Source organism: Mucor mucedo (assembly GCF_025094135.1).
Source record: "Mucor mucedo strain NRRL 3635 chromosome Unknown EV154scaffold_61, whole genome shotgun sequence".
Lineage (NCBI taxonomy): Eukaryota > Fungi > Mucoromycota > Mucoromycetes > Mucorales > Mucoraceae > Mucor > Mucor mucedo.
The window spans coordinates 47849-64056 of NW_026252345.1; the positions used below are offsets into that span (position 1 = coordinate 47849).

The window sequence follows — 16208 nt, forward strand, 5'->3', positions numbered from 1 at the left end:
TGCTATCGCTAAACTAAAACTCTCTAGCTTTATATGTTAGTAGATAACAAGGAGGCCTAAAGGAGATCAAGCAATCTGACTTGGTGACTCCAATTAAATTTCATACTGAAACGCACTGATATTCCATAAACACATCATTACAATCGAAAGGAAACAAAAAAAGTTTGCTTTTTGGTGTGTTCTTGCAGTGTTACACGATATTCTCTGGCTAGCTTTTGGTCCCTTTCTTATAAAACCTCCATATGCAATAAAATTTATTTTGCTCATCTCTATCTTTTTTTTGGTAACAGATGATGAAATATTCATTGATTAAAGTTATTTCAAATTAATATGAATTTACAACATGTAAAGTGGGTAAATATCCTCAACAAGCAAACCAATAAGTCAGGAATTTAGATCACCAGGTTGAAGTATTTATTTAATTGTTTTGACTGCGTAAACAATCATCGTTTTATATCTGCTTTAGCTGGGTTGTTTGTATTATTATCAGCATAAAAAATAGTAGCCATACTTTTACATTTTTTTCTCGACATTATTATGCTCATATTGAATTTTTTGTAAAGGCTATGTAGTTCGAGCTATGGTAAAAATATCAGATAACCTCTAAGTGATTGCAAAAACTAAACAAAAATATGAAAGCCAAATTAGAAAAAAAAAAAAAAAAAAAAAAAACGCGAAGACAAAACGTCTCACGAAAATATTCAAATGAAAAAAAAATGCTGACTGTGAGATTCGAACTCACGCCTCTTGCGAGACCGCAACTTGAGTGCGGCGCCTTAGACCAACTCGGCCAAATCAGCAGATGTTATACTAAATTTTAAAAAATAATATATTCTTTAAATTTAAATACTAAATCACGTGATATACACGTGATTTTGAGTCACGTGAATGTATTTACCCAATCAAAAGCATTGTATTGTTTACGTAATCGCTAACAACTAAGCTACAAAACCAGATATTAAAATACCTTTCTTATGGAGGCATGAGTTTCATCGCTGGATAAATTGGACAGATTTACTACCCGTCATCACTCTCTGCTTTTACTTAGTTTAGTGGATGTAGAGTTAAACCTGTTAATCAATTATCTTGTTGTTTTTCAAAATTATGCCTTTGAAAAACTGAAGAGAAAAAGTTTCCGGAACAATCTAAATATTGGTGGAAATGACGGTTGAAAAGAAAAGTATGCTTATTTCATTATCATATACACAGATGTCTTGGAAAGGTACAGCCAAAAGAAAATTATGCTATGAACAATTCTGAAATTTATTACTATTGCTCTGCTAACAGATGTAGCTTTAAGTTGTTCATAAATGAAATCCACTTGATGATTGTGCCTCACGGAATCTTGTAAACAGGTTGCCACTAACGACAGCAGAAGCTGAATTAAGCATAAATCAAACTATTGCAGAACATGCGTTTAAATAACAACATTATCATAGGCTTATACAAAATGATATGTAGTAAGCAAGTCAAATTGTCAAAATTGTTGGCAGTCGAAATAACCTTTGCCTTTTAAACGCCCGACATAATTCATTTACTTCAATAAATCCAATCATTTGATCAGAACTCTTGGCATAAATCTTGGAAATACAGTAGTCGTATATTTTACATTTTTTATGTTTATTTTAAAGACACAGATAAGCCGCTTATTTAATTCCAGTCACTATCTCTCTTCTTGTGATGCTTATCCTTCTTTTGCTTACGTTCATCGTCAGAGGAATCGGAATCAGATGAAGAGGAATCAGAATCAGAACCATGCTTCTTATATTTCTTGTCCTTCTTCTTGTCCTTCTTCTCCTTCTTGTGTTCAGACTTTTGTTCCTTCTTGTCAGAAGAATGGAACTGTTGTTGGGGAGGTTGAGGATAGCTTTGATGTTGTTGTTGTTGATGTTGTTGCTGTTGTTGTTGTTGACCTTGTTGGTTATGGATAGTGTAAGGAGTTTGGCCTTGTTGTTGGAAGTGAGCAGCTGGCTTTTCTTGTTGCTTTTGGAGTCTTTCCTCCTCTTCCTTTTTCTCATCATAACGCTCTTTAAGTTCATGAGCGCCCCATGCGCTGAGCCCTAAAGCGGCAGCACCAGCCAAGACACCACCACCGTATTTCTATGTAAAAATAGATCACACGTGTGACACGAACGATCAGCACAAATAGTACGGGTTTAAATAGACTTTTTTCACTTACCATCCAAGTAGGGACAGCGCCTCTTGCCTTTGCTTCCTCAAATTCATCCTTAGTCATATTCTCAGTGTTAACAGTGGCTCTTTGTTCGGCAACTAATCCACCAGCAGAAGGCATACCACTTCCAGGCATACCACTACCGGGCATACCGCCACCAGGCATGAAGTTATTACCGCTCTTTTCGGGATAAGAAACGGCAGCTGGAGGTGTAAAAGGGGGAGGACTTCCAGATCCATAATTAGAAGGAATAGGGTTGGCGGGACCTAAAGAAGAGTATGAACCTTGACGGCTTTCAGACTGGTTGTGAGAAATAGTTTGAGAGTGAGAGGTAGTTTGTTGATAAGCAACTTGTTGTCCACCAGCCAAGTTCATACCACCGAAAGAAGAAGTGACGGAGCTAACGGAATTGGTACCCTAAAACAATAAATATTAGAATCTTGGCACATGTTGTTTATACTGTATACATTACAGAGAAAGAGAGATCCAACTTAATTTCACCGAGAGATTGTCCAGAAGATGAGTTTAATTGAGACCATTTTGTTTCAGTACCTTGTTCAAAAACTTGGTTCAAAGCAATCTTGCTTGTTGCAAGAATACCACCATTATTGGGACTTTCGTTAACTAACTCGATATGCAAAAAATTCTGACCTTCGGGAACATTACTTATGAAAAAAAAATTCACGTTAGACACACATTGTAGATCCTTAATTTATGAACCTACCAAGTCAATACGTTTTTCCAGAGAGGTTCGGGGCCACTCTCGGAGTGAGTTCTATGCTTTTCATTTTCTTGAACATAACATCCAACAAAAAGACGGGCATCTATTCAAACAAATTATTATTATTATTACAATAACACAAGTTGATAGGAATCCTTACCGTTTAATCCAGAGGTGGAGAGACCGCGAACGGTTACTATTTATGTACTTGCATGTTTAAAAACGGATGCCTTTTATCAAGTCACAATCACTTACCTGGGGTAACGCTTAACTTTCCAACAGCCATACTAAAAGGATATGATAAGAAAAAAAGGGAATAAAAAGAATAAGGAGAAAGAAAAAGAAAAAGGACTACGTGTGGCCAAATAAAATTCTATTTATAAAGGAGCCACAAATTAGACTTTAATTGGGGAAAGAGGTCTGCGCACCAACAGGCTCTTTTTACTTACCGACAAATTACTACACGCACCTCATCACTGTTGTAATGACTGCTGTTGCAATGAAAAAAAAAAAAAACTAAAAGCTTTTCGCTGTCCTAAATAAATATGATGGATAGACCCTGCTCAAATAGTAGTCCAGTATTGTAATAGAAAATACGAAGACGCAATATAATATGGGGTTTACAATGTTAGGTTAAGCAGAATATCAAGTCCAAATATTTTCAGACCACAAGTGTAGGAAGACAAGTCTAGCCAGTTTCATCCTGGCTCTATGCAGAAGTGTTTGCAGCAACAATTACAACAATTTGTTTTAAAAAAAACAGGGTTTAACAAAGTGCAATGGATAAATTAAGTGTTGATGCTCGTATTTACTGGCATAATGGCAGTGAAGCCAGATTTATGCGAATACTGGATAAAGCAAGCCAACAGCTACTTACCAAGAATGACTTCTTTAACAACTGATTCATTTCGAAACAACTCCACCGTTTCTATGGTTGAGAAGCTATAGATTCCCTTTGGAAGAGCTGTTAATATCACTAATAATAAGCATGCTTTGAGTGAGAAAGACATGGAGTAACAACACAGCAGTGCTGAATCCAAAGTGATTGCTGTCAAAATCCCATCCTAAAAATTTACACATATAACAAGAAATTAACATGTATTTTGAGCAATATATGTGACGATTTGAAAACCATTTGACCCAATGATTATCGGCTGGATTTGCCAAAATATATTAGCACCTTGAGTATCAGCAAAAATGCGCTGGACTAGGTAGTGTCCGAACTAAAAATTCGACACATGTTCAATACAAAGCAAAAGTACCATGGTCACACCAACCATATAAAGTTAGGCTAAATTTAGACAATACATACACACGGATGTTTTATCAATTTCAAAAGATTTAATAGGTACTGTCCGCTATGTCATTTCAAGAGACATGAATTTAACGCGAATTTTTTTATTTTCATGTATACGTATGCTGAAAAGAATTCATCTCTACTGCACTTTTATGCAATGTTTCATGCAAATTTAAGGTACGCTGTTTGTCCGTCTAAGGTGACTGGTTTTCATTTTGTATAATACCCCTACCCGCCCGATTTTTCCACTTTTTCCTTTTTACTAATTTTAAAAATATGAGCGGATACAATCAAAACTACGGTGGCCAAGCAGCCAGTTATCAAGGCGGTGAAGCCGCAAGCTATCAAGGAAGCTCTTCCAATCAAGGTGGCTATAGCCAACAAGGAGGCTACAGTCAAGGTAAAATTACATGTCTAGCTCGTCACACAACTTTATTAATTTTTTGGCGTTTTTAGATGGTGATGATCATTTCTCCTCCACTCTCTCAAGAGTTATGGGTTCTAACCAACAACCTGCCGAGGATCACGAAATTAGAGCTGCTCACGAGTCTTATGAACAAGTTATGAATAATCCCAACCAAAATAACTCACCTCAAGCTATCGGTAACGCTGCTGCTGTCCAAGCTTTAGAAAGAAGTCAACAAAGTGGTGGTGGTATGAGTGATATGATTAGTATGGCAATGTCTCAAGCTGTTAAGCTTTTGGGAAATAGCAACGGTGGTGGTAATGCTCAAGGTGGTCAGGATAGTGGTAAGGGACAAGCTATTCAACAAGCTGCTATGATGGCTGTCAAGTTGTATATGTCTAAGCAAGCAGCCGGTGCTGGTGGCCAATCTGGAAACAATAGCGCCAGTAGTGGTGGTATTGGTAGTTTGTTGGGTATGCTTATGGGCTCTGCTTCGGGCGGTAACAATAACCAACAACAACAACAACATCAACAACAAAACAATCAAAGCAGTGGTGGTATGGGTAATATTGGTGCTATGGTAGGATCTCTTCTTGGCGGTTCAAGTGGTAAGACCAACCAGCAATCCCAAAGCAATGATCCTTATCACGGTTATGGTGCCCCTCCCCAAAACAATAATCAACAATCCCACAACAATAATTATCAACAATCTCAAGGTAACAACTATAATCAAGTACCCCCTCAAGCACAACAACAACAACAACAAGATGGTGTAGATTATGGGGCAATTGCATCTGGCTTGATGTCCAAAATGTTCAAGAAATAATCAATATGTACCAATAAAAATATTATTTAGTGTTATGCTTATATTTATCAGATGATTGGTTTCGTGATATACAATGTGTAACCCAAAAATACGTCTTGGAAATGCCCATATTGGGAAAAGTGCCGTGCGGTGAAATTACTTGAGATGCATATTTTTACATTGTGCTTGTAAGTATAAAATCAGATGTATGTTATATACGACATATATATATAAGCTCTAATATGCATTATTCTGGTAATACTTATGCAAAAGTTTTGTTGGCCTGCCATTATAATCGGGGATACCCAAGATTATATTAAACTATAAGGTGAAGGGGAAAGGCATTTATACCGTCATACGGTGTAGCCAAGACATACACAAGGTTCTGGCAAGGGGCTTTTAACAAATTCTCGGATAAGCAGCATGTAATAGAATGTAATAATGGAAACGATCGTGCGAAATTTTAAGACTTTGCCACTTATATTCATAAAGTCTGAAATGAATACCATAAACTTAACTTCAAAAAAGTGGAAGTTAAAGTCATTTAAGTTATTCTTACCTAAGATATTTTTCCCGCAATTGTTCTATGTAAGTACTAAAAAACGGAAACACCCAATTCAATTTATCAATAAGTGCTTGTGATATATGATATGTCCAACGATCGATCGTTGAATTAGAATATAGTTTAATGATAAGTTATGCTTTAGTTGCAACCCGTCTTTGGGAACACTAGCGGCGTTTCCTTCGTGGCTGTTTCACCAGCATTCACCCTTCGATTAATTCTCGGACTGGTTCAATCCTTTAAGTTTCATTCTTCATGTTGCTCTATACAGAGCGTTTTTATAACTTTTCGAAGTACATTTTCTTAGAGCCTACATAAACAAATCGATTATAAAGTTTATACAGACCAAGGTTTATACGTGTCAATAGGCTTAGACCTGTGATACTAGGCCGGAGACAATGATCCGTACCTCATTTACCTCACCTGAGTATAAAATTTTTTTAGTTTATCCGTAAACAAAAAGCCAGAAACTCAAACTAATGAAACTCATTTATCTCATTAAATTTGGCATTAGGAATAGAAAAAAAGATCGGCCCGTGAGGTGAAAAATCCTTAAATATGCGATTGATCAGATTCTCCGCTTAAAACAATGAAGGTAATGACTAAGTTATCTTGCTACTGGGATCGATGTCTTATAAAAATAAATGTGTATAAACATCTATATACAATATTTTTACGGAATTGCGCGGAAAAAGGTTGCTTAAAAGAGTATGGTGTAAATTGGCAACATAGTGATAAAGATGTGTTTGTGAAAGAGGCTTTCAACTACGTATATTATTCACCCGACTTTATTTATTACAGTAACTATGTTTAAAAAATCTCTTCGGAAGCTTTGCTACTACTGGCTAGACTTTATCTGTACTGGATGATTTCCTTGTATATGGATGTTGCCAGTGATTTTTACAACCGTTTGCAAATTGTGGGAGAGTAAAAGGTTATGTATTAATATCAATTTTTAGTCGTAGAGAAGAAACATCGATCGGAAATAGGCTGTATATGCTGTAGTTGTAAAACATAACATACATAATCCTTCGAAACCCAAAAGCCCATAAAGAATGACTATCTCAGGCCATTTGGTTTCTTTATGCAATATTCCGCTGATGAATAGCTCAAGACTGAACATGAGCTTTGTATCAATGGCACACGGATCTTTGCCTTGATTATTTCTAATAAATGCACTGCACTTGTGTGCCCCAAAAGGCCACTATCTCATCAAAGCGTATTACTGGTTCGGTGAATTTGGAGACAGCTAATATGATGTTATCATCAATGACTTCAATTTGGATCAGCATTTTGATCAAACGAATTTGATCTAGAGAAGGGGAGATGCCGCCAGTCTGATATAAAGAGTTATTGTTGGCAATAATTCTGTTTGAGAATTAAAGATTCTATGTGCGACGCATATTTAATTTTGTCCGACCACCATCAGCAAAGTATTTTTGATTTTTACTAAAGCAATCTTGACTTCTACAGAAGTTTTGTCGTTCTGTATTACAATTAATCTACCTTGCTCCTCGTCAAAGCTAGAAGAATTAGCATTATTTTTTGTTATAAAAACGTCTAAGCAGATATTATAAGTATTTACTGAAGGATCAAATGATCTTTTCGAGAAATATGGATATTTCATCTCGTTTGATAAATAAACAATAATTTGAGTTGTTGGTAATGTCACATATATCCCGCAAAAATTGGAACACATTTTTTTTGTTGATAAGAAAATCAAGACATATCTTAGCATTTTAGTTAAAAACAAAAGTCAATTTTAACTAACTTTTTCACGATAATTACTATTTTCTTTCATAAAGATAGAGTTATACATGAATACTAGAAAAAAAGCAAAGAAACCAAAAATCGGTGATCGCGGTTTATTTATAGGCTGATAAACAAAGGCTGGGTTTATGTCAGGATGATATAAGTGATTATTCAATCATGCATAATTCTTGAGCCTTTACTTAGGATGGAATATCTGCACATAACCACTCAGAGTTATTGATTGATTCACATGCATGCAATGCTGAATATGGTGATTATTTATCAGTAGCATATAACAATATTGAGCATCTCGTTCCCCGATAAACAATATAGGTGTAGACCCAGATTACAGATAGAAGCGGGACAAATTCTACACATACGTCTAAAGAAAAAAAAGTTAAGAAGCCCTTTTAAGGCTAGTTTTTCTGAACCATTGCATTACTGTTAATGATATCGTATTGGTCGTTCTGTTTTATTATTGAATGAACTTAAACAAGAATTGTTCAATATGACGGAGTTTAACAGCTTAGAACGAAGAGTGGATTCATGTTTACTCTCTTTCTGTTATTGCATCATTAGATCGAAGTACAATGCCTAAATCAAGTAAGGACAACAGAAAGGGTCTGTCCAATAAAAAGAAAGAAATCGTCCTAATTGTAGAAGGTCCGAACAGATTTGTAGAGAATTGGGGAGCGGAACGGTAAAATGAGGTCCTCGTGGGTTTGTATAATTGTGTGATACGCGAAAATATTTTGGAGCTAGTAAATGATCCATGTGTAGGTATTTCTATAATAAATTTGCAATATTACACACGGGTATACAGTGAATGAAATGATGTAATTGGTAAGGAATAGAAAGATGTATAGAAAGGTAAATAGCAAAATGACATGAATTAAATTCATGTTACACGACTGTATTTGAAATGGACACGTTGTTGCTTCAAGATGCCATGTGTATATGCTTTGACAAGAAATAATTACTGTTGTTACATTATATTTGATTTTAATAAAAAAAGAAGGTAGGAAGGGGGCATGAATAAAGAATAACATAAGGGAATAAATAATAGTAGTAGTAAGTAAATTAGTAATTAAAAGAAAAAAAAAAAGAGGAGGATTTTACATCAAAATACAACATTTATCAGAAGCAACATCAGGAGCATCTTGGATACCAAATTGATCATGCCCCCGTGTCTCCTGTTCTTTGTTATATCTACGAATGTCACGAACAACTTCAAAAAAGGCTTCATCGACATGAATTCTTTGCTTTGCAGAGGTTTCAATAAATTGACATCCAAAATTCTTTGCCAAGTCTCTTCCTTCTTGACTCGATACTTGTCTATCAGCTTCTAAATCACACTTGTTTCCGACTAATACCATTGGGAAGTAATCACGATCTTTAACACGACAGATTTGTTGATAAAATGTTGTAATTTCTTCAAATGACAAGCGAGAAGTAATAGAATAGACTAGTAAAAATCCTTCACCATTTCTCATATATTGTTCACGCATAGCACTGAAAATAAAAATAAAAATGTTAATTTATCGGTAGGTTAATTTCATCTAGAATGCTTTACCTGTATTCTTCTTGACCAGCTGTATCGAGTACATCCAATAAGGCTGTTTCTGAATCGATAACACATTGCTTACGATATGAATCTGTTGGACAATTAATTTTTCTTGTGTTACTTTTGTTTTTTAATCATCAAACATTACCTTCGATAGTGGGATCATATTCATCAACAAAGTGTGATTGAATAAACTGGATAGTTAAGGCTGATTTACCAACACCTATAAAAACAATGATTTTTTAATATTTTTTGCAGGATAGAAAACTCCACCCTTTTTTTTTTCTTCATTCAACATGATGATAGAATAAGAAAACGGATGAAGAAAAAAAAAAAAAGATGAATTGGTTTTTTGTCATTACCTCCACCACCAACCATAACCAACTTATATTCACGTACAAAAGAAGAGGCTTTAGACATTTAAAGTTTTTTTTTAAAAAAAAGTCCGGGATTGTTATAAGAAGAAGAAAAAAAAAAAAAAGAAAGAGTGAAGAAAGATGTTTCGCTTTATGATGTTTGTGTGTCGTGACCGGACTCACCCCACTACAGATCGGAGCCTCAATATAAGCCACACCCAGTAAGAGTTTTTTCTTTCCAGCAAGAACGCGTTCTCTTTCTTATTATTACTTAAAATATAAAATGGCTGCTGTTCTTCGCATTCCCGAGAAAACCGCTACTGAAGTTGTCTTGGTTCACAAATTGACCAAGTCTGATGCCAAGCTCGAGACTGGCTCCGAGCTTGTTTTAGAGGTATATCTTTACTCACACGTGTATATATAATCTCGTTTTGACAACCTCCCCCCTCCCCTCCTCTGTCAGGCTGCTGGTGAGAAAGTTGATGCCCCCAACTCCATCATCAAGTCCCTTGTTTCCAAGTCTGATAAGACTTCTTTGCTCGGTGCTGATAAGGCCGAACAAGCTTTGGTATGTCCAGTCAACTTTTTTACTCCAAGGGTTACTTACATTTAAAATAGGTCGAAGAATGGTTATCTTACACTAACCAATCTCTTCGCGGTGTCGGTAAGAAGGAAATTGTCTCCAACATTGATGTACGCTTTTTTTTTTATTTTACTCAGACATTTGCTGTTACTTACTTATATGACTGTAGAAAAAACTCAATGACCACTTGAAGACCAACACCTACTTTGTCAACAACCATCTCACCATTGTCGATATTGTCATCTTTGGTCTTTTATATTCTCATAGCGTAAGTTTCTTATAGTAAAAGGAATCCATACAACACGGAGCTGACGATATAGAATAGAAAAACATCAAGGTCACTTCTGCCCCCAACACTTTGCGTTGGTTCGATCTTGTCCAAAACACCGTTGTTAAGGCAAACAACTTGACCGAAGATTTCCCTTTGGTCGAAATCAACCTAGATGATGTCCCTGAGCCTGCTGCTCCTGTTGTCGCTGCTGTAAGTATATAAGTTGAATCATGGGAGCGATGAGAGTTAGTGATATTCACAATGTATTTTAGAAGAAGGGCGATAAGAAGGGTGCTGAAGCCAAGAAGGGTGCTGAAGCCAAGAAGGATAACAAGAAGCCTGAGGCCGCTCCTGCTGCTGCTGCCGCTCCTTCCGAGGCCAAGGGTCCTGTTGAAGGCGGTAAGCCCAAGAAGGAAAAGAAGGTCAAGGCCAAGAAGGAACCTGCACGTAAGTTAATAGGATTATCATTGAACTGTAGACAGGAGAAAAAAATTAACATGAATTAGCTGCCGCTGTCGAGACTGATCAACCCGTTGTTTCTCGTATCGATATTCGTGTTGGTTACATCAAGTCTTGTAAGAAGCACGAGGGTGCTGATTCTCTTTACGTTGAAGAGATCGATATCGGAGAAGAGGAGCCTCGTACTATTGTTTCAGGTCTTGTTCGTTGGTATCCCGTCGAAGAAATGGAGAATCGTTGGGTTCTTGTTTTGGCTAACTTAAAGCCTGCCAGTATGCGTGGTGTCAAATCTTTCGGTATGGTCTTGTGTGCCAGTGCCGCTGATGGATCTGCTGTTGAATTATTAGGTCCTGTTGATCCTACCAAGGTTAAGGCTGGTGACAGAGTTTATATTGAAGGAATGGAAGGTGAGCCCGAGAAGACCTTAAACCCCAAGAAGAAGTACTGGGAAACCGTTCAACCCGAATTAAAGACAAACGATGATCTTATTGCCCTTTACGGTGATAAGCCTCTTCTCATCAGAACTGCTTCTGGTGAAGCTGTTCAATGTAAGGTCGCTACTGTTAAGAATGGCGGTATTAAATAATTTCTTTCGTTTCTGAAATTGTTGTATATAATAAAATTTGGTTTATACAGTCCTACTTATTGTAATTGTTTGATATCTACATCTTAATATAGGCAATTGCGAGATTAATGGGTACGGATAGACGATGTCAGATTAATTATGGATATACGTACAGTCCTAATAACAGTGGAATGGTCTCCACATTTTATACTAGAGTCGCTATTAAAGTTGTAGGGTAATATTCGTCATATACCATCAAATCTGCCACGAAATGCATCAAATTCCACTACTATTTTAATGCAGGTGTTTTCATTTCAAAATCATCCATACATATAACAACAAGAGTTTTTAATTTTTACATGAAGATGGGTGGAGGGAATAATATTAAAGTATGACTCAAATAAGGAGGGATATAAATATAGATACAGAATGATAGATATAAAGTTAAATTAGTGATTGACAAGTAATTCGGGCAAGACTTTGGTGAGGATTAAATCAATGAGAATGTATAGCAAATGTTTGTTGATTTGTTTGTTTTGTACCGGCTCCAGTGTATCGTGAATATGGTTTTGTAGTTCATCAAGTTCCGTTGTTTCAAACAGGATGGCTCGTATATTAGCTAACAGGACAAAAATAAATATATAATGCAAATTGTGAAAAAGTAAAAGCTTACCTGGAATTGAAATAGTCAGTAAACGTTCTGCTCTCACTCGCATTTGTTCCCGTTGTAAAGGTGTCGGCGGATCCACACGCTGTAAAAACTCGCCATCAGGCCATAACAGGTCGCTTCCTAACCGTAGGTAAAACACAATGTGATCCTCGCTTAGGAGATGCAGCACTGTTTGTTCAAGAAACCTTAAAAAAAACAATGGGTTAGCTTATCAGTATTTATTAAGGTACCGAAAATTACTTTACTTGTCAATCAGTAAACCTCCACCAAACACTCGAATCAATGGCCAGAAAAACATGCCAACCATTTGCCAAGCCCATTGTAATGCCGGTCTATCTTCTATCAATAGAGCAATATTCACAAATTCCATCAAGGGTTCCACCAATCGCATCTGTCTCGTTCGTTTCTTATGTTGGTTAACACGCTGATATCTTTCCTGTGATTGTGTCATTGTTGCCATTATGTAAAACCAAAAGGTACGAAATGGTGCCATGAGCACCTGTAGAGTAATATATCCAAATGAAAATCGACGACGACTTGTAGCTGTATGAGGTTCTTCGTCTTTTACTGGATCGATCCCTTCTTTTAATCGACGTTCTTCTTGTAATCTCTGCATTTGTTTAGTCAAACTCTCCTTCTTTTCTTTGGCAATAAGTTTAGCATTCTCGGCAGCAAGTGCAGCGGCATCCTTGACATCCTGACTGCTCATAAATGGTGTACTGGTCTTAGCATCTTCTAGTCCTTCCTTGAATTTAGTAGGAGATTGACCGTTTGTCAGTGCACTGAAGAATGTTTCGGCAAACTGGCCAGATGCTTCTAGGTCATCGAGAGAAGCTTCATAAGAGGAAAGGAGCTACAATATATTAGAAAGGATCCACAAGTGTTTAACTTTTTTTTCTTTTTTGTTTCGCTTTGTACCTTACAAATGATCATATGGATGGTATAAGGATCCGCCAAAGATTCAATCAAATTGAACAGGACCAAGTTGGATAAGATTTCGCGAACTAAATGTCGCACACAATCACTTTGATAATCTTCTGGTTTCAGAAGTGCTTTCAATAAGGATTCTGTCAAGAGTCTTAAATACTCTTGCTCCCGATTTTCGATAGGTTGTAAGGCGAAGTGAGGTTGCATACCATGAAATAACTGGCTGAGAGAATCGCAGCCACTTCCATGGTCCATATACAAACGAGCTTTTGCTTGTCGAAAATCGTGATAGTGTAAGGTGAGAAGTTTTGGGAGATCTAATAGTATAAGCTCTGTCCAATCCACCTAATACATAAGTAAGAAAACGGAAAGAATTCCAGGCCCTCTTTTTATAAAATATATGTACCTCGTCGCATAAACGTTTCTCTAGTTTTTGAACAACTAAGGTCAGTATATTTAATATTTCAGCAGAAAGTTCTTCATCAGTGGAAAGCAATCTGTACCAAGGATGAATGAAGTCTCTTAGAAGCAAAGCAAAATAAGTATAGAGTTCCAAGTCAATGGCTTTGGAATGAGTAATATCTTTGGGTGCTTTATATCTTCTCGGGTTAGTTTTAGATAACGTCAACAGATGTGGAAATAGTATTCGTAAATGCAAAGGTCTAAGTGAGATGCTACCATTCATTTTTTATTTGTTAAGCAAAGAAAATAAAAGGCTGCTGATCCCCCCCCCTCCCCCACACAACAGATAAAAAAGTCAAGAGATCGCTCACCTGTTTTTATTTTTGTCAGGAACATCACGTGATTTCTATATATAACTATTTTTTTTTCTTGTTGACATTCTTTGTAATACTCTGGAAAGCATAAAACATATATTTTATCTGTTTGTGTCAGATAAAATAACAATGGCACTTTTTTATTAGTTGCTACACATCAAGAGAGTGAAACACTTTTTTTTCGGAATCCAAAAACGTTGTTCCTGCCATTTGAGTGACCGACAGCTTGGTTTTTATTTTATTTTTCCTTTCTGTTTTTTTTTTCACTTCTTTTCTTTTCGCACATTAGCAATGGAATATAGACAAATCAAGTCAGAATCTTCAGCTGAGCCTTTTGAATTTGTTCAAGTAAGTTCAATTCCTAGATAAACTTTTCTTTGGCGCGTTTTTGACAACCTTTTCTTACAGCTACACTTTGAAAACAGCGACATTCCCGATACCAAGTTTTCTGACGTAAATGAACTAAACGAGAGTGGTAGTAGTAGTATTAGTAGCTATCAACCGATGAGTGAGGATGAAATCCCCTGTCTGAAGAGGCGATTGTCAGACGCCACACTAGCCGCATCCGATATCAGATATGATTTATCAGTGGAACAGCTGGAAGTACATCATCAAAACGGAAAAACGAGGAGATACAAATTAGTCTTTGGTAATTGCATTTAGTTCATAGGAAAAACGAGGGAAAAAAAACTGATTTGGTTGAATAGATGATGAAGACGAGGACACAGAAATAGAGGGAGAAAATGTAGGCGATGTCACTATAGCAGAAGATGATGCCATAGAAGAAGATGATGCAATAGAGGAAGATGATACCATAGATGAATATACTGTCACAGAAGAAGATGATGGCACAGAAGACTATATTGCCACAGAAGAAGAGTATGAAACAGCGGGAGATGATTTTACAGAAGAGGAAGAGAATGAATCAGAATGTAAAGTAGAGATCAAAAAAGAAGACAATACCCCATTACAATCAATCTGCAACTCGCCATTAATAAGAACAGAAGAAACAAAAACTATAAAAAGGCCGAAAGCTACGAAAATACCGAAGCATGGTCACCAAATACCCGCAGAGGATTTGCAAGTATTGGATACTGTGTTAGGTGAGGGACAAATGGGGATGGTACATCTAGCAAAATATAAGAACTTGTTGGTCGCTTGCAAGAGTAAACGTGTAAGAACCAAACCTGATACGTTTTACCTTCAAATCGAAAGTGAATTAAAGTTTGCAGCTAAACTGTCCGTGTGTCGCAATATCAATCGATATATTGGATGGACTTATTGCAAGCGAAATCGAGTGGAGACTGATATCAAGGGTAATACCAAAAAGCTTTATGTATTACAAAGGTATGTCGCCAATGGAGATGCTAGAAGTTATTTAGACAGACGAGGTAACACAAGCCATCATACGAATTCAATAATATGTACTAAAATGACAGATGGGTTCTATAGAAGCCGCCTTTCAACCTTCAGAAGCCCTACAAGCATCCGTTGGTTTGTTCTCTGCATTGACCGATGCTCATGAGTTAGGTATTGGAATCGTGGATCTTAAGCTGGAAAATTTCTTGGTAAGCGAATCAAAATCCTTTTTGTTTTATGACTAAACTAACGGTTATGTAGATTGATTCTTCCGGAGCGGGATGGTTGACAGATTTTGGGTAACAATTTATCAATCTTGTATCACAAAAATCAAGGATTAATCTCTTTATCTAGTTCATGTATAGAGTTTAATAATAGGGACATTGTTGATCTTGAAGAAGAAGAGGTAGCCTGGACAGTAAACGTTTCTTCTCCCGAAATGATCAAGAAACGCCAATTCTGTAAAGCGTCAGATGTGTTTATGGCCACGCTCATTATTGCAGAGTTATTAACAGCAGATCTAAGTGATGATGAATTTTACCATGAAATCTTACGAAGGAAAGAGGACGGCAGTGTCGATTTTTCTTCTGCTAGAATTCATCCACGATTCGAAGCATTCTTTGATCTTTTATCCATGGGATTATCAAATGATCCAATCGATAGGCCATCGGCTGACACGACATTAGCATACTTGCTTCAAATGAAGTTTGTTGAATAAAAAAAAAGTTGGAAAAAAGCTCATACCCATAAAAATCATGCCTTGTCATATCTTTTATTTTTATACCATCAAGGAAATATTGCCCATGCGACTTGAGACTAGCAGTTAGAAGCACTGTGCAAGACAATTGGTTTTTTTTTATGTTCTATCGGCCAGGTATATTGATTGGATGGCTGAGATCATCAAACCTGAAAAGCCTTTGAGCAAGTTAGGTCAACTGTGCTGGCTCGTCGCATGGAGACGA

At 36.6% G+C, this 16208-nt stretch overlaps 6 protein-coding genes and 1 non-coding gene across 7 annotated transcripts; 3 read left to right on the forward strand and 4 right to left on the reverse strand.

Annotated features, from left to right (window-relative positions):
* Positions 1-717: 717 nt before the first annotated feature.
* Positions 718-800, reverse strand: EV154DRAFT_t74. Its single transcript has one exon. It is a non-coding gene; the product is annotated as a tRNA-Leu (tRNA).
* An 850-nt stretch (positions 801-1650) lies between these two features.
* Positions 1651-3180, reverse strand: EV154DRAFT_564773 (uncharacterized protein; the record flags this gene model as incomplete). Its single annotated transcript, XM_051605859.1, has 6 exons — positions 1651-2100; positions 2180-2590; positions 2646-2838; positions 2898-2997; positions 3055-3090; positions 3150-3180. The coding sequence occupies 6 exons, from the start codon at positions 3178-3180 to the stop codon at positions 1651-1653; spliced, it is 1221 nt and encodes a 406-aa protein (XP_051456409.1).
* A 1281-nt stretch (positions 3181-4461) lies between these two features.
* EV154DRAFT_512635 (uncharacterized protein) lies at positions 4462-5553 on the forward strand. Its single transcript, XM_051601944.1, has 2 exons — positions 4462-4591; positions 4648-5553. The coding sequence occupies exons 1-2, from the start codon at positions 4468-4470 to the stop codon at positions 5421-5423; spliced, it is 900 nt and encodes a 299-aa protein (XP_051456410.1). The 5' UTR covers positions 4462-4467; the 3' UTR covers positions 5424-5553.
* Positions 5554-8692: 3139 nt separating this feature from the next.
* On the reverse strand, positions 8693-9779 carry EV154DRAFT_466269 (ras-like protein 1). The gene is made up of 4 exons (XM_051597725.1): positions 9643-9779; positions 9429-9503; positions 9290-9371; positions 8693-9228 (listed from the first exon to the last, which is right to left on the reverse strand). The coding sequence occupies exons 1-4, from the start codon at positions 9698-9700 to the stop codon at positions 8832-8834; spliced, it is 612 nt and encodes a 203-aa protein (XP_051456411.1). The 5' UTR covers positions 9701-9779; the 3' UTR covers positions 8693-8831.
* Positions 9780-9809: 30 nt separating this feature from the next.
* Positions 9810-11594, forward strand: EV154DRAFT_466273 (uncharacterized protein). Its single transcript, XM_051597726.1, has 7 exons — positions 9810-10030; positions 10100-10204; positions 10255-10329; positions 10389-10487; positions 10545-10700; positions 10763-10937; positions 10997-11594. Exons 1-7 carry the CDS (start codon positions 9920-9922, stop codon positions 11533-11535), a joined length of 1260 nt encoding a protein of 419 aa, XP_051456412.1. The 5' UTR covers positions 9810-9919; the 3' UTR covers positions 11536-11594.
* EV154DRAFT_512644 (PXA domain-containing protein) lies at positions 11585-13848 on the reverse strand. Its single transcript, XM_051601945.1, has 5 exons — positions 13103-13848; positions 12430-13037; positions 12188-12369; positions 11688-12133; positions 11585-11617 (listed from the first exon to the last, which is right to left on the reverse strand). The coding sequence occupies exons 1-4, from the start codon at positions 13364-13366 to the stop codon at positions 11964-11966; spliced, it is 1224 nt and encodes a 407-aa protein (XP_051456413.1). The 5' UTR covers positions 13367-13848; the 3' UTR covers positions 11585-11617; positions 11688-11963.
* Positions 13849-14000: 152 nt separating this feature from the next.
* On the forward strand, positions 14001-15693 carry EV154DRAFT_263792 (kinase-like domain-containing protein). Its single transcript, XM_051594668.1, has 4 exons — positions 14001-14536; positions 14595-15278; positions 15340-15455; positions 15508-15693. Exons 1-4 carry the CDS (start codon positions 14392-14394, stop codon positions 15547-15549), a joined length of 987 nt encoding a protein of 328 aa, XP_051456414.1. The 5' UTR covers positions 14001-14391; the 3' UTR covers positions 15550-15693.
* The last annotated feature ends 515 nt before the right edge of the window (positions 15694-16208 follow it).

Bases quoted from the DNA above. Each gene is read 5' to 3' on its own strand.
- EV154DRAFT_512635 (XM_051601944.1), top strand. From the start codon at position 4,468: ATGAGCGGATACAATCAAAACTACGGTGGCCAAGCAGCCAGTTATCAA. The intron at 4,592-4,647 runs GTAAAATTACAT...TGGCGTTTTTAG, and splicing joins ACAAGGAGGCTACAGTCAAG to ATGGTGATGATCATTTCTCC.
- EV154DRAFT_466269 (XM_051597725.1), bottom strand. From the start codon at position 9,700: ATGTCTAAAGCCTCTTCTTTTGTACGTGAATATAAGTTGGTTATGGTT. The intron at 9,504-9,642 runs GTAATGACAAAA...TTGTTTTTATAG, and splicing joins GGTTATGGTTGGTGGTGGAG to GTGTTGGTAAATCAGCCTTA. The intron at 9,372-9,428 runs GTAATGTTTGAT...ATTGTCCAACAG, and splicing joins ATATGATCCCACTATCGAAG to ATTCATATCGTAAGCAATGT.
- EV154DRAFT_466273 (XM_051597726.1), top strand. From the start codon at position 9,920: ATGGCTGCTGTTCTTCGCATTCCCGAGAAAACCGCTACTGAAGTTGTC. The intron at 10,031-10,099 runs GTATATCTTTAC...CTCCTCTGTCAG, and splicing joins GCTCCGAGCTTGTTTTAGAG to GCTGCTGGTGAGAAAGTTGA. The intron at 10,330-10,388 runs GTACGCTTTTTT...ATATGACTGTAG, and splicing joins AAATTGTCTCCAACATTGAT to AAAAAACTCAATGACCACTT.
- EV154DRAFT_512644 (XM_051601945.1), bottom strand. From the start codon at position 13,366: ATGGACCATGGAAGTGGCTGCGATTCTCTCAGCCAGTTATTTCATGGT. The intron at 12,370-12,429 runs GTAAAGTAATTT...GTTTTTTTTAAG, and splicing joins GGAGGTTTACTGATTGACAA to GTTTCTTGAACAAACAGTGC. The intron at 12,134-12,187 runs GTAAGCTTTTAC...TTGTCCTGTTAG, and splicing joins ACTGACTATTTCAATTCCAG to CTAATATACGAGCCATCCTG.
- EV154DRAFT_263792 (XM_051594668.1), top strand. From the start codon at position 14,392: ATGAGTGAGGATGAAATCCCCTGTCTGAAGAGGCGATTGTCAGACGCC. The intron at 15,279-15,339 runs GTAACACAAGCC...TGGGTTCTATAG, and splicing joins AAGTTATTTAGACAGACGAG to AAGCCGCCTTTCAACCTTCA. The intron at 15,456-15,507 runs GTAAGCGAATCA...ACGGTTATGTAG, and splicing joins TTAAGCTGGAAAATTTCTTG to ATTGATTCTTCCGGAGCGGG.